This window comes from Papaver somniferum, chromosome 10 (assembly GCF_003573695.1).
Source record: "Papaver somniferum cultivar HN1 chromosome 10, ASM357369v1, whole genome shotgun sequence".
Lineage (NCBI taxonomy): Eukaryota > Viridiplantae > Streptophyta > Magnoliopsida > Ranunculales > Papaveraceae > Papaver > Papaver somniferum.
This window is the reverse complement of record NC_039367.1, coordinates 15,943,045-15,957,314: the sequence shown is the minus strand read 5'-3', so window position 1 is coordinate 15,957,314 and position 14,270 is coordinate 15,943,045. Positions and strand designations below refer to the sequence as shown.

General features: G+C 35.8%; 3 protein-coding genes across 3 annotated transcripts; 2 read left to right on the top strand and 1 right to left on the bottom strand.

Moving 5' to 3' along the window:
• The first annotated feature begins 4,330 nt into the window (after positions 1–4,330).
• On the top strand, positions 4,331–7,227 carry LOC113317603 (protein CREG1-like). Its single transcript, XM_026565762.1, has 6 exons — positions 4,331–4,612; positions 5,272–5,307; positions 5,397–5,598; positions 6,296–6,374; positions 6,477–6,594; positions 6,901–7,227. Exons 1-6 carry the CDS (start codon positions 4,440–4,442, stop codon positions 6,953–6,955), a joined length of 663 nt encoding a protein of 220 aa, XP_026421547.1. The 5' UTR covers positions 4,331–4,439; the 3' UTR covers positions 6,956–7,227.
• Positions 7,228–9,325: 2,098 nt separating this feature from the next.
• LOC113315351 (protein CREG1-like) lies at positions 9,326–11,334 on the top strand. Its single transcript, XM_026563641.1, has 6 exons — positions 9,326–9,501; positions 9,928–9,963; positions 10,053–10,254; positions 10,485–10,563; positions 10,667–10,784; positions 10,994–11,334. Exons 1-6 carry the CDS (start codon positions 9,326–9,328, stop codon positions 11,016–11,018), a joined length of 636 nt encoding a protein of 211 aa, XP_026419426.1. The 3' UTR covers positions 11,019–11,334.
• A 391-nt stretch (positions 11,335–11,725) lies between these two features.
• On the bottom strand, positions 11,726–12,290 carry LOC113315350 (uncharacterized mitochondrial protein AtMg00240-like). Its single transcript, XM_026563640.1, has 2 exons — positions 11,904–12,290; positions 11,726–11,794 (listed from the first exon to the last, which is right to left on the bottom strand). Exons 1-2 carry the CDS (start codon positions 12,288–12,290, stop codon positions 11,726–11,728), a joined length of 456 nt encoding a protein of 151 aa, XP_026419425.1.
• Between the last annotated feature and the right edge of the window lie 1,980 nt (positions 12,291–14,270).

The following is a 14,270-nucleotide window of genomic DNA, read 5'->3' as shown; positions in this document are numbered from 1 at the left end:
GGTTTTTCAAAATATTAAAAGATGTGGGTTTTTAAAATATTTCGGAAGTTGTCCTTCCCACCATTCAACGTGTTGCAGAAATTCTCTCTTCATTCCTACCTGCACACATGTGAGAACCATAAAAGTATGTCCTTTGAGTACAATTTCATAAAACCCTTTTTGGTGAGGCAGAAGTCGAGGCGAAATGCTTATTGATCGCTTCTCAAACATGCGTTCTCTCATTATGGTGTGGTTATTTCTCACTCAACATTTAAGAATGAGAATATGTTCTTTAGTATTTCTAACTTCTTATTACTAGCATGCAGAAACTCTATGTCCTCATATCTCTTTGGATGCTTGCCACGGTGGAAAGCTTTGAAATTGGAGTGGATTTTAGTTTGATTTGCTCGAGGACTAGCAAAGTCTAAGTGTGGGGGAATTTGATAGGTGTCTAAAAACATTTAATTTACTATATAGTAGTTATGCTTTCTTTGCTATTTTTTTCTTGTGAATTTTGTATTTTATGTTTTTTTTGAGTGTTTTAGGTATTTTGGAGTCGCACGGAGGAAAAGAAGAAGAAATCACCCAATTTGAGCAAAAAGGGCAAAAATGTCATTTCAGGGGCGAATACTATCTGGAGTCCAGTCAATGTTAAGGGGAAACTCTATTTGAAGGAGTACTAAATACAGATCAGCTGAGGATAAGAGGCTGGAAACTTTGGCTAACCCTTATCAGAAGTGACCAGGTCCCAGAATCCGCCCCATTTATAACCTAACCCTAAAATCGAGATTTGCATCTCATTCATTTGCACCTGAAATAAAGAAAGGGAAGGAACAACTGCTGCTATCAATACCAAAGCACAGACCAAGAAATCGATAGAATAAATGAGGATAACTGATGAGATTGAGCAGAATTGTGAAAGGTGATGAAGAACTGTGAATAAGAGGGAAACGGGATCGTGTGTTTTGAATCTGTGAGTGATTTGAGAGTTCAATTGGGTTATTGATTGAGAAGCAGATTGAGAAGAAGATGGGTTCGATCTGTTGTTGTTCTTGAGATGAAATTCGAGATATCAGAAAGGGGTTATTGTTGTTAATCGGATGGGGAAGTAGCTACTGTTGGTGTTGAGACCAGATCGAGAAATTCAGTAAGGAAAGATTGACGGCTGCTGTGAAGAACAAAGTGAAGCTAGTTTATGAAATCACTGTCATCGATAGAAATAGATCTCGGGGTATTGAAGATGGGTAAACTCAGTTCGAGTTTGTATTGATTGAAGAGGAAGAGAAGCTCACTATGATGTTGAGAAGATGATGAATCTGGTGATTCGGTCTCTGTAATTGATTGAACTGAATAGGGAATTTGTGGTTAAAATTGATGATGGTGTTGCTGCTGAAACAAGGAGGAAATTGTGGTTCTTGTAATGGGTTTGTGAGATAGTAATGGTTGGTGTTGTTGCGGTACAGGAATGGAGGAAGAATTGTGCTGATATGGGTTAAGATGGTGGTCGCAGGATGATGTTGATGGTGCAGCTGTGGCTAATTGAAGTTGTTGTGCTGATAAATTGCTAGAATGAATGATTCATTAGATGTATGCTAGGTTCTTAACAGGAGAAGACCAAAAAAATAGGCCTGAAATTGGCCTGGAAATACACCTGAGACAGAGAAAACTCTGTCGGATTTTCTACCCTGACGAGTCAACTCAGACCGGCGATGGCCGATCCAACTTGTGTCTCAGTTGAGTCAGTATCCCATAAGACCAAGTAAGATGCTGACTCGGCGTCTGACTTCCTCTTCCTTGACCCGGTTGACTAACAGAGACTGTTAGTTTGACAGTTAACTGTAACGGCGACGGGACGGAATATTCCGTCTACGGAGAAGCATCTCAGGTTGACGGTAGTGACATTTTAGGTGGACGCCGGTGACTTTTCCGGCCGATTTCCGGTGATCTCGAGGATTTTCCCGGCGACCAAAATAACAGATTTTCTGTGTGGATTCTTCTCATGGGTGTGAAGACTTAGACTTGGAATTGGATGAAGAATTTGGTGTGAGTTTGGAAAGAGAATATGGAAGAGTTTTACAAAGACAAGGATTTGGAATTTGAGCTACAAAAGGAAAGGGATTCTATTCCTTAGAGGATTGCAAGGATATTGAAGCTTATAATAGAGAAGTTCTCCACACTTCTACACACCTCTCTACACACACAACACTTGTGTTTTTGCTTGCTTTCAAAATTCGTCTTTTAATTATTTGTGTGAACTTTAAAAATTCTCCCTTTAATTATTTGTGTGAATTTCAAAAACATGAGTAGCTAATTTTCTTATTGCTTGAGGATGAATTCCTAGTTCTTAACATGTTTTGAGTTTTGTTTTTAAATCTACTTTGAAGTTTTTCACATGATTATCGTTTGTTTTTACTAATAAGAATGTTTATACATTCATGGTTGATTGATAGATTGTTTAGGAGGCCAACTAAATTGATTTGTTAATTGATATAAAGCTAGTGAAAGCTAGGGGATAAGTAATCGTTTCTTGACTCTTTACATAAGTAGCAAACACGATACCTTACGGAGGGATTCCGTGGAGCAATTGTGTGTGGAAACAACGTTAGAAAGTAGATCTTGAGCTAAGAGTCTAACTACTAATATCAACCTAATAAATTCATAAATCTTAATGCGTTTAACTAAATTACATCTTGAGTGAGCTACTACTAGGTGGTTTGGTGAATAGAATCCGGTAGTCGAGAACTTCCGTATCCGGTGATACTAGGGATTTAGGGGTTTAACACTGAGCTAGCTGCTTTACCTACGGTTGGTGATAATCTGTGACTAAAAAAATTGGAAAAGAACATAACTTGAATCATTGTTTTGCAACGAAGAATGACTCCTTGATCTAATCTCTCTTATTGATTTCAACTTAAACTTTTAATTACTTTATTTAATTTCTTTTGTTTTTAAAATCTAAATCAATCCCCTCTTTTTGTGACAACTAAACAACTAAAACCTCTTGCTCCTCGTGGGAACGAACTTGACTACACTATATTACTTGTTAATTAGGTGGAAAAATATTAATTAATTTGTTGTGGTTACGACACGCATCATCCATCTGAGAATAAAACCTATAATCCCTAGAAAACAGTATTGCAGTGCTGTATCATGTAGAGTATTGAAAGTAACACCCAATAAACCTTATCCAAAATATTTTTGTTTCATTAAGTAAATCCATTAAACTAACAGAAAAAACAACTGTATCTAAATCAAATCCCTACTCAAGGCAGGATCTCAGAAACACTTCAGAGTGAATTATAGATTGATTCTACAAATAAAGCAATCCCTTTTAATCAAACTTATCAGCAGTGACTCACTCCCAGAGAAGCAGACTAATTTTTTAACCATACCCATTGAAATAGCAGACCCATCTTCTCAACCAAAAGAACTTCTCAAGAACCTCTTTGTTTTGTGACTCTCATGATGATTATATGAAACTCTATGTCTGCACCTCTATTAGCTCATGACCTAGAATAAACACAAAAAAGGAGAAAACTTTAGGAAATCGAAACAAAAACAAAATAAAGTTAAAACAAAAGATACAGAGAATTCTAATAGATTAAAAGACTCATTAATCTAGATACAGATAGAGAATTGAAAGATCAGATAATGAAAACCTAAAAAAATTAGGTCATAAGAAATAAAACTCGAATTGCTTAAAACTATCATCAAAAGATACAATAAATATATGAAAACCTCTTAAAATCTAATGAGAAACATTAAAATTAAACAGATTTGCAGAGATTGAAACTTGATGTTCAATTATGGAGAGGAGAATTTAAGGTTTGACTAAGTCAATGTCGCATGACCAATCGCATGACCCGAGATTTGTGTTTCACAAGAAACATTACTGACTAAAAACCCATACTTACAAGTATTCAAGTCATTTTTCATTAACTCTTATCACGAAATTTGAATAAAAAAGTTGTAAAAGCAGCAAAACCAAGATAAAAGTGGGTTATTAATTACTCCTTAACAATGTATACAGGGCTACAAGATAATAAGACCCAAAAAAATATAACTAGGAATTACTGAGAAAATCGGATCCACTGCATTTACTATAAATAATTACTGCAAGATACTTCTCCGTATTTTCATGCATCTTGAATATTCTCAAATGGCAACAGGCGGCAGCACACCTATGCTAGGTTTATTCCGTTGTGTGTCATGAGCATGCTACACATACTCCGATATACGCCATGTATCCGTACAGAAACGGATTAGGATTGACAGGTGGGATGCCCAACGTGATAGCCCCCCTATGTCATGTGTAGTGACCCATCATCTCCTCTAGATACCTTTCTCAGCGTATTTTATTCAAAGTATTTAAACACTTCACTCAAAGACACAATTGTTCATCTGTTTCGCGTTTCATTCTTTGTTTTCCGTCGTAAACTTGATAGATCCTGAAGTCAGAAATGGATAAGTTGAGAATTAGTGTGTTCTGTTTGGCACTTGTTTATCTTGGTAGTTGGATAGGATTTGCAGAAGCAGGAAGGCGTGGACATTTAGTCCAACAGAAACCTGATCCCAAAGATGCTGTTGCTACTGCTCGATGGTTGGTCTCTCAGAACAATTGGGGTGTTTTAAGGTAAGAAAATCTCTTTTCCTATTCACTCTTTGTATAAGTTGCAAATTGTACGAAAATAATTTGATTGGTTGGAAAGTTGTACAGACTAAATTTGAGATTCTATGTTAGTTAATTTACTGAATTGGTGGTCTGGGTATCTTTTATTTTCTATTCTTTAACATATGGGTTGTTTTGTTTCTTGTGGTTTGATTGTATTTAGTTGTGTGTTCTAAATTGCTGGATTGAACTTCTAACTGGTTTCTCTGAGGGGAGAATTAATGAATTTCATTATCAAATGGGTTTTATGATCTAGTTTAACTTAGTTGGTGGTTTGATTTCATTAGTATTGGTGATTTTGTTTCAATCCTATAAATAGATTTGTCTGGGGGAATCAACTCATCCATTTTTTAAAATTTATTGATTAGATTATACAGTGACTAGAAAGAATGGTTCGAACTTTAGATTTTGAGTTACAAATTTTGGAATTATCAATGAAATGAATGAGACATTACTCCCGAAAATTAGCACTGGATTTTGGCTGGGTAAGAAACGCAGTCCGCTTAAAAAAATGTGCTTGTAAATTTTTCAGATGTTGGTTTACTTCGCCCAGGATGTTATTAAGTGTTGTTTTATTATGAAAATAAGTTATGAATATATGACAAACTTGTTTGTTCATGCAGTACCATTTCAAGTGAACTTGGAGGTGCTCCATTCGGGTATGTTAGTTTGATTTTTGAAAGTAATTAATTTGGTGTTTACTGGGAAAAAATGGTTGGTTTTGACATAGTTATTTGATGATACCCAGGAATGTTGTCTCATTTAGTGATGGGTTACCAAATAAGGGTCATGGTGTCCCATATTTCTATTTGACAACCCTTGATCCTACTGCCAGAAATGGAATGAAAGATGCAAGATCTTCATTCACAGTTAGTGAATTTCCCATTGGGACTTGTGGGAAGAAGGATCCGGAGAACCCAACTTGTGCTAAACTTACTCTTACAGGAAAGGTATGTTAAAACTTGAACATCACTTTTAATTTTGCAGAACTCAACTCTTTTACTGCTCGACTTTATATCCGTGTTTGTATTGGTATCAACCATTGAGATGAGGCATTTACAAGATTGTATAAGGAGATGAAATGTTGAGAAAGTAAATAGTTTAAGATCATTTAAGTGCAACTATTTTAAATATATCAGGATTTGTTCAACAGTTCCAAGTATTTATTCTCCGCTGATAGTGACGTGATCCCATACCATACCCATGTCCGTATCCATGTACTGCAACCTCCAGGCATTGAATCGACAAGAACATATAGTCGTGGTTATTTGGATGTTACTATGGCAGATCTAAGCACTGTATAATTGGACTCATGAAACCAGATGGTAATTGGTAAAGTTATTAGCATGCGCATGGTGGTTATGAAGAGAGAACTAATGGTCTTGCATTTAGCTATTTTCCTTGTTTCACAGTTGATTTATGTTTATATTGGGAACTAAAGATTTCACTTGTTTCATTTTATATAGGGATGTTAAGAAACATTGTTAGTTCCTTTGGCTTATCTTATACTTTTGGCGATATATGTTAAGACTGAGTGAAGGATTAGTTGTACCCCATCTTCTGAGAGATGCATGATTACGTTTAAGACTATAATTCTTTCATTTTTGCTAGTTGAGTTCTCACCTAAACTGCTCATTTCTATACCAGTTTAAGCTAGTGGATGTTAACTCCAAGGAAGCTAGTTTTGCTAAAGATGCCTTATTCGCAAAACACCCTGAAATGAAGGGTAAACCAAAACTCTCAATTTTCTAATTTCTAGTTAGATGGTTTGTATATCTTATGTTTTCTGACTTTATATTTGGCTGTTCGTTTTGCTTTGGTTGCACAGGCTGGCCTAAGGGTCACGACTTCCAGATTTTTAAATTGGAAATTGAGGATATATTTCTGATTGACTGGTTCGGTGGTCCCAAACCTATCACAGTTGCTCAGTACCTTCGACCAAGAATGTGAGTACATGAGTATGAAACACCAACATAATAGTTGCTAACCACAAAAGCCAGTGTATTTTTTGGTCTATCAGTTCACTGAAATGAAATAATAATAAAATTTATAATGCTCTTTTCCACAACTTGCCACTTATTTACTCTTTCTCTGATTGAATTTCTTTTTCCAAAAACTTGGGGTTTGTCTTATACGGAAGCCAACTTGTTTCTGTGATGTGAATATCCATATGACTTCCATCCGTGTTTTGTGAGATTGATGCGAAAAATATCTACATTGTTCATAATGTTGAATCATCTTCTTACTCGCAGAATGCCGGCCTCTGTCTTCTACAGGAGCCAACTTGCTTCTGTTTCTGTGCTGTGAATATCGATCCTGACTCTCCTTCATCTCTATCCATGTTTTGTGCAATTGATACTTGATTCTGCACCTTCTGTGAATGTACATCTTGGCATCTGTTCATTTCTTGTGTTTTATACAATTTTTTTTCATTGTATATGGTGTAAAAACCCAATTGTAAATACTACACTGAAGAAACTGTTTGTATACATATTAAAATTGTTGATTCCTCCTGTAACATGCTGATCCTACATATGGACAACAAAGTGAATGGGAACATTCTCATATGGGTTTCTCTCCGTTCTTCTCTTGCTGAGATGTGTTGTACCCCTGTTGGCCCTGCAGATCCATCATGTATTACTCTGATGTCTTGTTGCTGTAAATGCCATGTTACTTTGTCAAATGAGTTTCTTCTGTAAAAGCATTACACACTTGTTTTGTAGACTTTCTGAAAGCATTACACACTTCGACATATAAAACCTCCATTGTCAAGGGAGTGCTGTTTTGAATTTCAGCTTCTAATTCTGAGAAATATCTAGCTATTTAGGAACCCGAACCAGTTTAAAAATTATAGCCCCCCAATTCACAGGAAAGAGATGATTTTTGCCTTGCATTTAAGAGCCGTATATTTTGCTTAATTTTTCGACTTCTTGAAGCCGTTTTTTTCAAATTCTTTATTAGCTTTTGCATACTGCAGTAAGAAGCAGGAGAGAACAAGAATGCTTTTAGGGTCTTCTCTCATTGCCTGGTTCAGCCCCCTAAGTTTTGTCAACGAACACAAACCTAAGGAGTCCTGAGATTCATGGGATCATATCTCAATCCTCTCTTCTCTTTATAATTTTAGCTAAAGATTCCTATCTAGTCAGAGGATTTACATCTATTGCAAGTTGGTTAGGAAGGCATATTTTGCACTACGGCAAACAAATAGAGTGCCCGTAAGAAACCCTCCCTCCGTTTTTGTATATGAAAACAGCATGGGCTTCCCTTCTTTTAGAACTAACCTCTGCTGCAAATTCCCTCAATTCTTAGTGGCCAATGTTCATTGTTGTCCGCAACAAAAAAGATATAATATGCTGCGGATCACTCATAGTTAGAGCAAGTCTTATGGTGGAAGAGTTCCATCTTTCACGCCACCTCAGCATTTGGAATTGTGGATGGAAGTGCAAGTGTAGTGGTGGAATAGTGAAATACGCTATTCTTAATAGCGCTAAAAAAACGCTATTAAGAATAACGTTTTTTTCTCAGCCGTTAGATTTCAACAACTCATTTTAAATCTACGGATAAAAAAAAAACGTTATTCTTAATAGCGTTTTTTTAACGCTATTCTTATTGACGTTCAAATGGATTCCACGAAACCGTGGAACCTTGCTTGGATTTTCCGTGAAATACCCCAACTTAAAAACCACTAGACTTGACATTCCATGGTTTTTCCACACTTGGAATAGGTTGGATTCCACCATAAGACTTGCTCTTATGAACCCCGTGGCACCGTTAACAAAGATCTCTTCAAATGCCATAATAACAAGTAAATGATTTGAAGAAGAGAAATAAATTAACAGAATGGATCCAAGAAGATACTTAAACTAAATTATCTGATTTTAAGTTGACTTCATGCCCAGCAGATGAAGTTGGATTCAGATCCAGGCAACCACTCCTTACCAGACAGAAACATGGGATGTGAACATGTTGTTGGGTGCAACATATGGTGCTAAGATGTAAATCTGTGCAAGTAGTAGATATTGTTTTAGTACTTAACTTCAGTTCTTTTATCCAATTTGGTCTTAATTCAAAAAATTTAAAGTTGAAAATATCAATCAATTAATTTGGAGCACTGCACCTAATTTCATGCTGTTAAACACGACCTGGCCGACCACCAATGATCAAGTGGTTAACAATAGCTATGCAATGAAAACTACCCATTGGACATACAGCTTAATCCGGTTATTATGAAAATCGTCTTACTCATGTTCTGTGTTCTATTTCAATGCAAAATAGATCAAAGAGATGTATCACTCAACCGGACGTACATAATATATATATATATATATATATATATATATATATATATATGTATATTGAAAAGTAAGAGGAAATCGGGAGCATTACCGGATTGGGATTGACAGGTGTGATGCGGAAGGTGAAATGTCCCCTTTTGTCATGTGTAGGGACCCATCATCTCGCCAAGTCTCAAGATACTCATCTGTAGTGTTTTTTATTCAAGTATGTAATTAAATACTTCATTCGAAGACCCAGTTGGCCTGTTGCTAATCCAGTTTCACGCTCCATTCATTTGTCTTTTCAGAGACTTCATTGACATTGTTAGATTGGCAGTATCATCTACCTGATCGAGTTTTGTATACATACATATAGGCAGATAGATAGATTCTGAAGTCGGAAATGGATAAGTTGAGAGTTAGCGTGTTGTTATGTTTTGCACTTGTTTTTCTTGGTAGTTGCATAGGATTTGCAGAAGCAGGAAGGCGTGGACTTTTAGTCCCACACAAACCTGACCATGAAGACGCTGTTGCTACTGCTCGATGGTTGATCTCTCAGAACAACTGGGGCGTTTTAAGGTAATAAAATCTCTCTCACCCCCTATGGACTGTTCGTAAAAGTTGCAAATTATTATATGAAATTAAGTTGATGATCATCCACCAAATACAGTAGTCCTCACCTAAATCATATGGATTCATTCAAGCTTTATGAGACCCATACATCAAAGAATATTTTTTCCCCCACATTGCTGAAGACTAGTTGTGAAAGAAACTCAGTCCATTTCAGAAATTGTGCGTGCAAATTTTTCTGATGTTGATTAACTTTGCCCACGAAGTAATCAAATGCTATTTCCTCTGTTTTTGGAAAAGTGATACTTTCACTTTTTCATTTTAGCCTAAAAATAAGTTAAATTGAAAAAGTGAAAGTATTTCTTTTCCAGAAACGGAGGGAGTATTTTATAATGAAAATTTAAGGATACGTGGCAAACTTGTTTGTCCATGCAGTACCATTTCGATTGACCTTGGAGGAGCTCCATTCGGGTAAGTTAGTTTGACTTTTGAAAGTGATTAGTTTGGTATTCTCTGGAAACAAATGGTTGGTTTTGACATAGTTAGTTGATGATACCCAGGAAGGTTGTCTTATTTAGTGATGGATTACTTGATAAGGGCCATGGCATCCCATATTTTTATAAGTCAAGCCTTGATCCTACTCCGAGAAATGCAATGAAAGATGCGAGATCTTCATTCGCAGTTAGCGAATTCCCTATTGGAACTTGTGGGAAGAAGGATCCTGAAAATCCAACTTGTGCTAAGCTTACTCTTACAGGAAAGGTTTGTTAAAACTTGAAAATCATTTTTAATTTTGCATAATTCAACTCTTTTACCTCTATATATATCCGTGTTTGTATTAACCATTGTATATGGAGGTGAAATGTCGAGAAATCATTAGTTTAAGATCATAGTACCTCATCTTCTGAGAGATGCATGATTATGTTTAGAACTTTCATTCTTTCATTTTGCTAATTTCGAGTTTTCACCTTAACTTCTCATTTATGTATCAGTTAAAGCTAGTGGATATTAACTCAAAAGAAGCTAGCGTTGCTAAAGAAGTCTTATTTGCAACACACCCAGAAATGAAATGTAAAACACAACTCTCAATCTGTTAATTTCTAGTTAGATGGTTAGGATATCTTATGTTTTCTGGCGTCTATATTTGGCTGACCATATTTCTTCTGGTGCACAGACTGGCCTAAGGATCACAACTTCCAGATATTTAAGTTGGAAATTGAGGATATATTTCTGGTCAACTGGTTCGGTGGTGCCAAGCCTATCACTGTTGCTCAGTACCTTCGACCAAGAATGTGAGTACACGGGTAATATGAATACTAACACCAAAATAATAGTTGCTAACAACAAAATTTAATGCATTTCTTGATCTATCAGTGCCCCGAAATAAAATGAAAATAAGATACTAAAATTTATAATGTTTATTTTTTCACAACTTATCACTTATTTGCTGTCTCTCTAATTCAATTTCTTATTCTAAAAACTTGGGATCTGTCTTCTACAGAAGCCAACTTGCTTCTGTGATGTGAATATCCATCTCGACTTCCATCTGTCGAGCGAGATTGATGCGAAAAATACCTACGTTGTTCATATTGTTGAATCAGATTCTTACTCGCAGAATGTGGGCCTCTCTAATATTTGTCCCTATTTTCCTTTATCTTTATCTGTGTTTTGTGCAACCGACAGTTGATTCTGCTCTGTGACTGTTTATTTCGACTTGTATTCATCTCTGTTTTTGTTGTATACTATTTGTGTGTCAACGTACATGACATAAAAAATTGTAACTATTACATCGAAAAAACTCTTCGAATACATTTATCTTAAATCGAAAAAACTCTTCGAATACATTTATCTTAGAATTGTCCATTCCTATAGATAACCGTCAAATTCTCAATGTCTTGTATTTCTCAATAATAATCAAGATATTTATACAATGATAAGACTCATCAAGACACAAGACTTGATTCTCATGGAATTCAATTCCTTCATTCAAATATAACCTATTTCCTAATACCCTCCCTCAAGATAGAGCATGAAGGTTACGAATACCCATCTTGGACAAAAGAAACTGAAATTGAGCTTTCCCTAAAGCTTTTGTAAAAATATCAGTCAATTGCAGTGTTGTAGAAGTATACGAGGGCGATATAATCTTCCCTGTAATGGCATCTCTGACAAGATGACAATCTACTTCTATATGTTTTGTTTTTTCATGAAATACTGGATTCTGAGCAATATATTAAGCTGATTGACTATCACAAAAGAGATTCATCCCATGAGCATGATGAACTCCTAAATCACCAAGTAACTGTTTCAACCACTTTAACTCACATGTTAATGCAACCATATATATATCCGTATTCTACTTCCGCTGAGGAACGAGAAACTGTATGTTACTTCTTAGTTTTCCAAGATACATGTGTGAAGCCAAGAAGGACAAACCAACCTGCTAATGAACGTCTAGTTAATGGACAGCTTGCCCAATCTGAATCACACCATCCTTTTAAACTAAGAGCACTATCAGAACGCATCAGAATTCCTTGTCCTGGATTCTTTTTCAAATATCTAACCACACGAAGTGCTGCTTCCCAATGTTCCATTCTTGGTTGTTGTATAAATTGAGATAAAATATGCACTGAGTAAGCAAGGTCTGGTCTTGTGACTGACAAATAAATCAGACGACCAACTAATCGTCTATATTTTTCCACATCATCTGGTATGTTGCCTTTTGCCAATGCTAGCTGATGATTCGTTTCCATTGGAAATTCTGCAGGTTTTTCTCCCAATAACCCAGTCTGCGTCATAATATCCAATGCATATTTCCTCTAGCATATGTAGAATCCTTTTTTTAATGAGCCACCTCTAATCCTAAGAAATATTTCAACTTCTCCAGATCTTTCATCTTAAAACATTGTCCCAAGTATGTTTTAAAATTATGAAGTGCAACCAGATCATTTCTCGCCACAATCAAATCATCAACATAAACTAGGACATTAAGCTGCATCTTTCCCTTTGTCATACTAAAAACAGAGTAATTTGAATATGACTGTTTAAAGCCATAATTCTTCAAAGTTGTTGATAACTTTGCAAACCAACACCTAGTTGCCTGTTTTAGGCCATACAATGACTTCTTCATTCTACAAACCATATTAGGATTCCCCTTGGAAAATCCTGGAGGTATCTTCATATACACTTCTTTATCCAAATCACCATGAAGAACTGCATTATGAACATACATTTGATGCACTTCCCACTTCTTAACCGCTGCAACAGTTAGAAAAGTAAGAACTGTTGTCATTTTTCCATTGGTGCAAAAGTCTCATTATAATCTAATCCTTAAACTTGATGATTCCCAAAAATTAACAATATTGCTTTGAGACGTATCATATTACCATTTTCATCACGCTTCTCTGTATAAATCCATTTGCATCCTAATGCCTTCTTTCCTGGGGGTAATTCCTCCAATTCCTATGTTCCTCTAATGCTCGTATTTCTTTAGCCATGGGTTTTTGCCAGCCTGGATGCTTCATGGCTTCTTTGAAGGTCTTTGGCTTATTTCCAGCCGTTAATGCTGCAAGATACTTTCTATGTACTGTAGAAAAACTATCACAACTAACATACCTGAGGCCGATGATTGTGTAGGTGGAGTGGAAGATGGACTATTTTCTCACATTGTCTTTACCCATCTCACTGATGTTATTATCTACAACTACCTCAGATGAAGTATCCTTACCATTAAGATCAGGTGAAGCATCCTGTTCATTCTCCTCAAATTGTTCTTGAACACTTCCCTCTTCTGTTTCACACCCAATACCAATCTGAGATTCATCACTGCCTTGTTGCTGCTGTGACTCAGACAATTGATGTTCAATAACTTTCTTAGACAACTGTAACTTCTCTTTATCTTCGTCATCACTCCAACATGCTTCATTACTTGACGGAACAATATTAGTTGACTGCCCATTATTAGTATTCATATATGGAAACTGGTGTTCATAAAAATCCACATCCCTTGACACTAAAAATTGTTTTGTGTCCAAAAACTTACCACACCTTTTTACCAAACGGGTACCCAAGAAATACACATCTCATTCATCTACTTGCAAATCTATCACCTTTACTATTCTGATTATGTACATAACACAAACACCCAAACACTTTCAACTGACCATATGGAGGCAACTTTCCAAACATAATTTCATATGGAGTCTTGTTATCAAGAAGAGGTGTTGGTGTACGATTGATCAAGTATACCACAGTCAATGCACATTCCCACAGAATTGTATTGGCAAATTAGCTTGAAATCTTAAATCTCTCGCAACATTCATTATATGTTGATGTTTTCTCCCAACTCTCCCATTTTTTTGGGGTGTACCAACACAAGATGTCTCAAATATTATCCCAGTAGACTTAAAATATCCATGCAAAGAATTAAATTTTGTTCCATTATCACTTCTAACATATTTGATTTCCTTGTGAAATTGATGTTTAACAAGAGCAATAAAATCAAGAAATATCGATTCAACTTCAGTTTTAGTTTTGATCAAATAAATCCACACACCTCTTGAAAAATCATCAACTATTGTTAAAAAATAATGAGCTCCACAAGACGAAGGTCTCTTGTAAGGCCCCCATAAATCCAGATGAACCAAATCAAATATACTGCTAGCTTTACTCTGAATAACAGGAAAACTACTTCTACGATGCTTTGTTCTTGGACAAATATCACAAGCATTATTATTTTTCCTAGATAACCTACTCACAACTGGTATCTTTTGTAATAC

Coding starts and splice junctions, on each gene's coding strand:
- LOC113317603 (XM_026565762.1), top strand. CDS start 4,440: ATGGATAAGTTGAGAATTAGTGTGTTCTGTTTGGCACTTGTTTATCTT. Junction 5,599..6,295: donor AACTTACTCTTACAGGAAAG/GTATGTTAAAAC, acceptor TTTCTATACCAG/TTTAAGCTAGTGGATGTTAA. Junction 6,375..6,476: donor AAAACACCCTGAAATGAAGG/GTAAACCAAAAC, acceptor TTGGTTGCACAG/GCTGGCCTAAGGGTCACGAC.
- LOC113315351 (XM_026563641.1), top strand. CDS start 9,326: ATGGATAAGTTGAGAGTTAGCGTGTTGTTATGTTTTGCACTTGTTTTT. Junction 9,964..10,052: donor CTTGGAGGAGCTCCATTCGG/GTAAGTTAGTTT, acceptor GATGATACCCAG/GAAGGTTGTCTTATTTAGTG. Junction 10,564..10,666: donor AACACACCCAGAAATGAAAT/GTAAAACACAAC, acceptor TCTGGTGCACAG/ACTGGCCTAAGGATCACAAC.
- LOC113315350 (XM_026563640.1), bottom strand. CDS start 12,290: ATGACGCAGACTGGGTTATTGGGAGAAAAACCTGCAGAATTTCCAATG. Junction 11,795..11,903: donor TCCTTCTTGGCTTCACACAT/GTATCTTGGAAA, acceptor TGGTTGAAACAG/TTACTTGGTGATTTAGGAGT.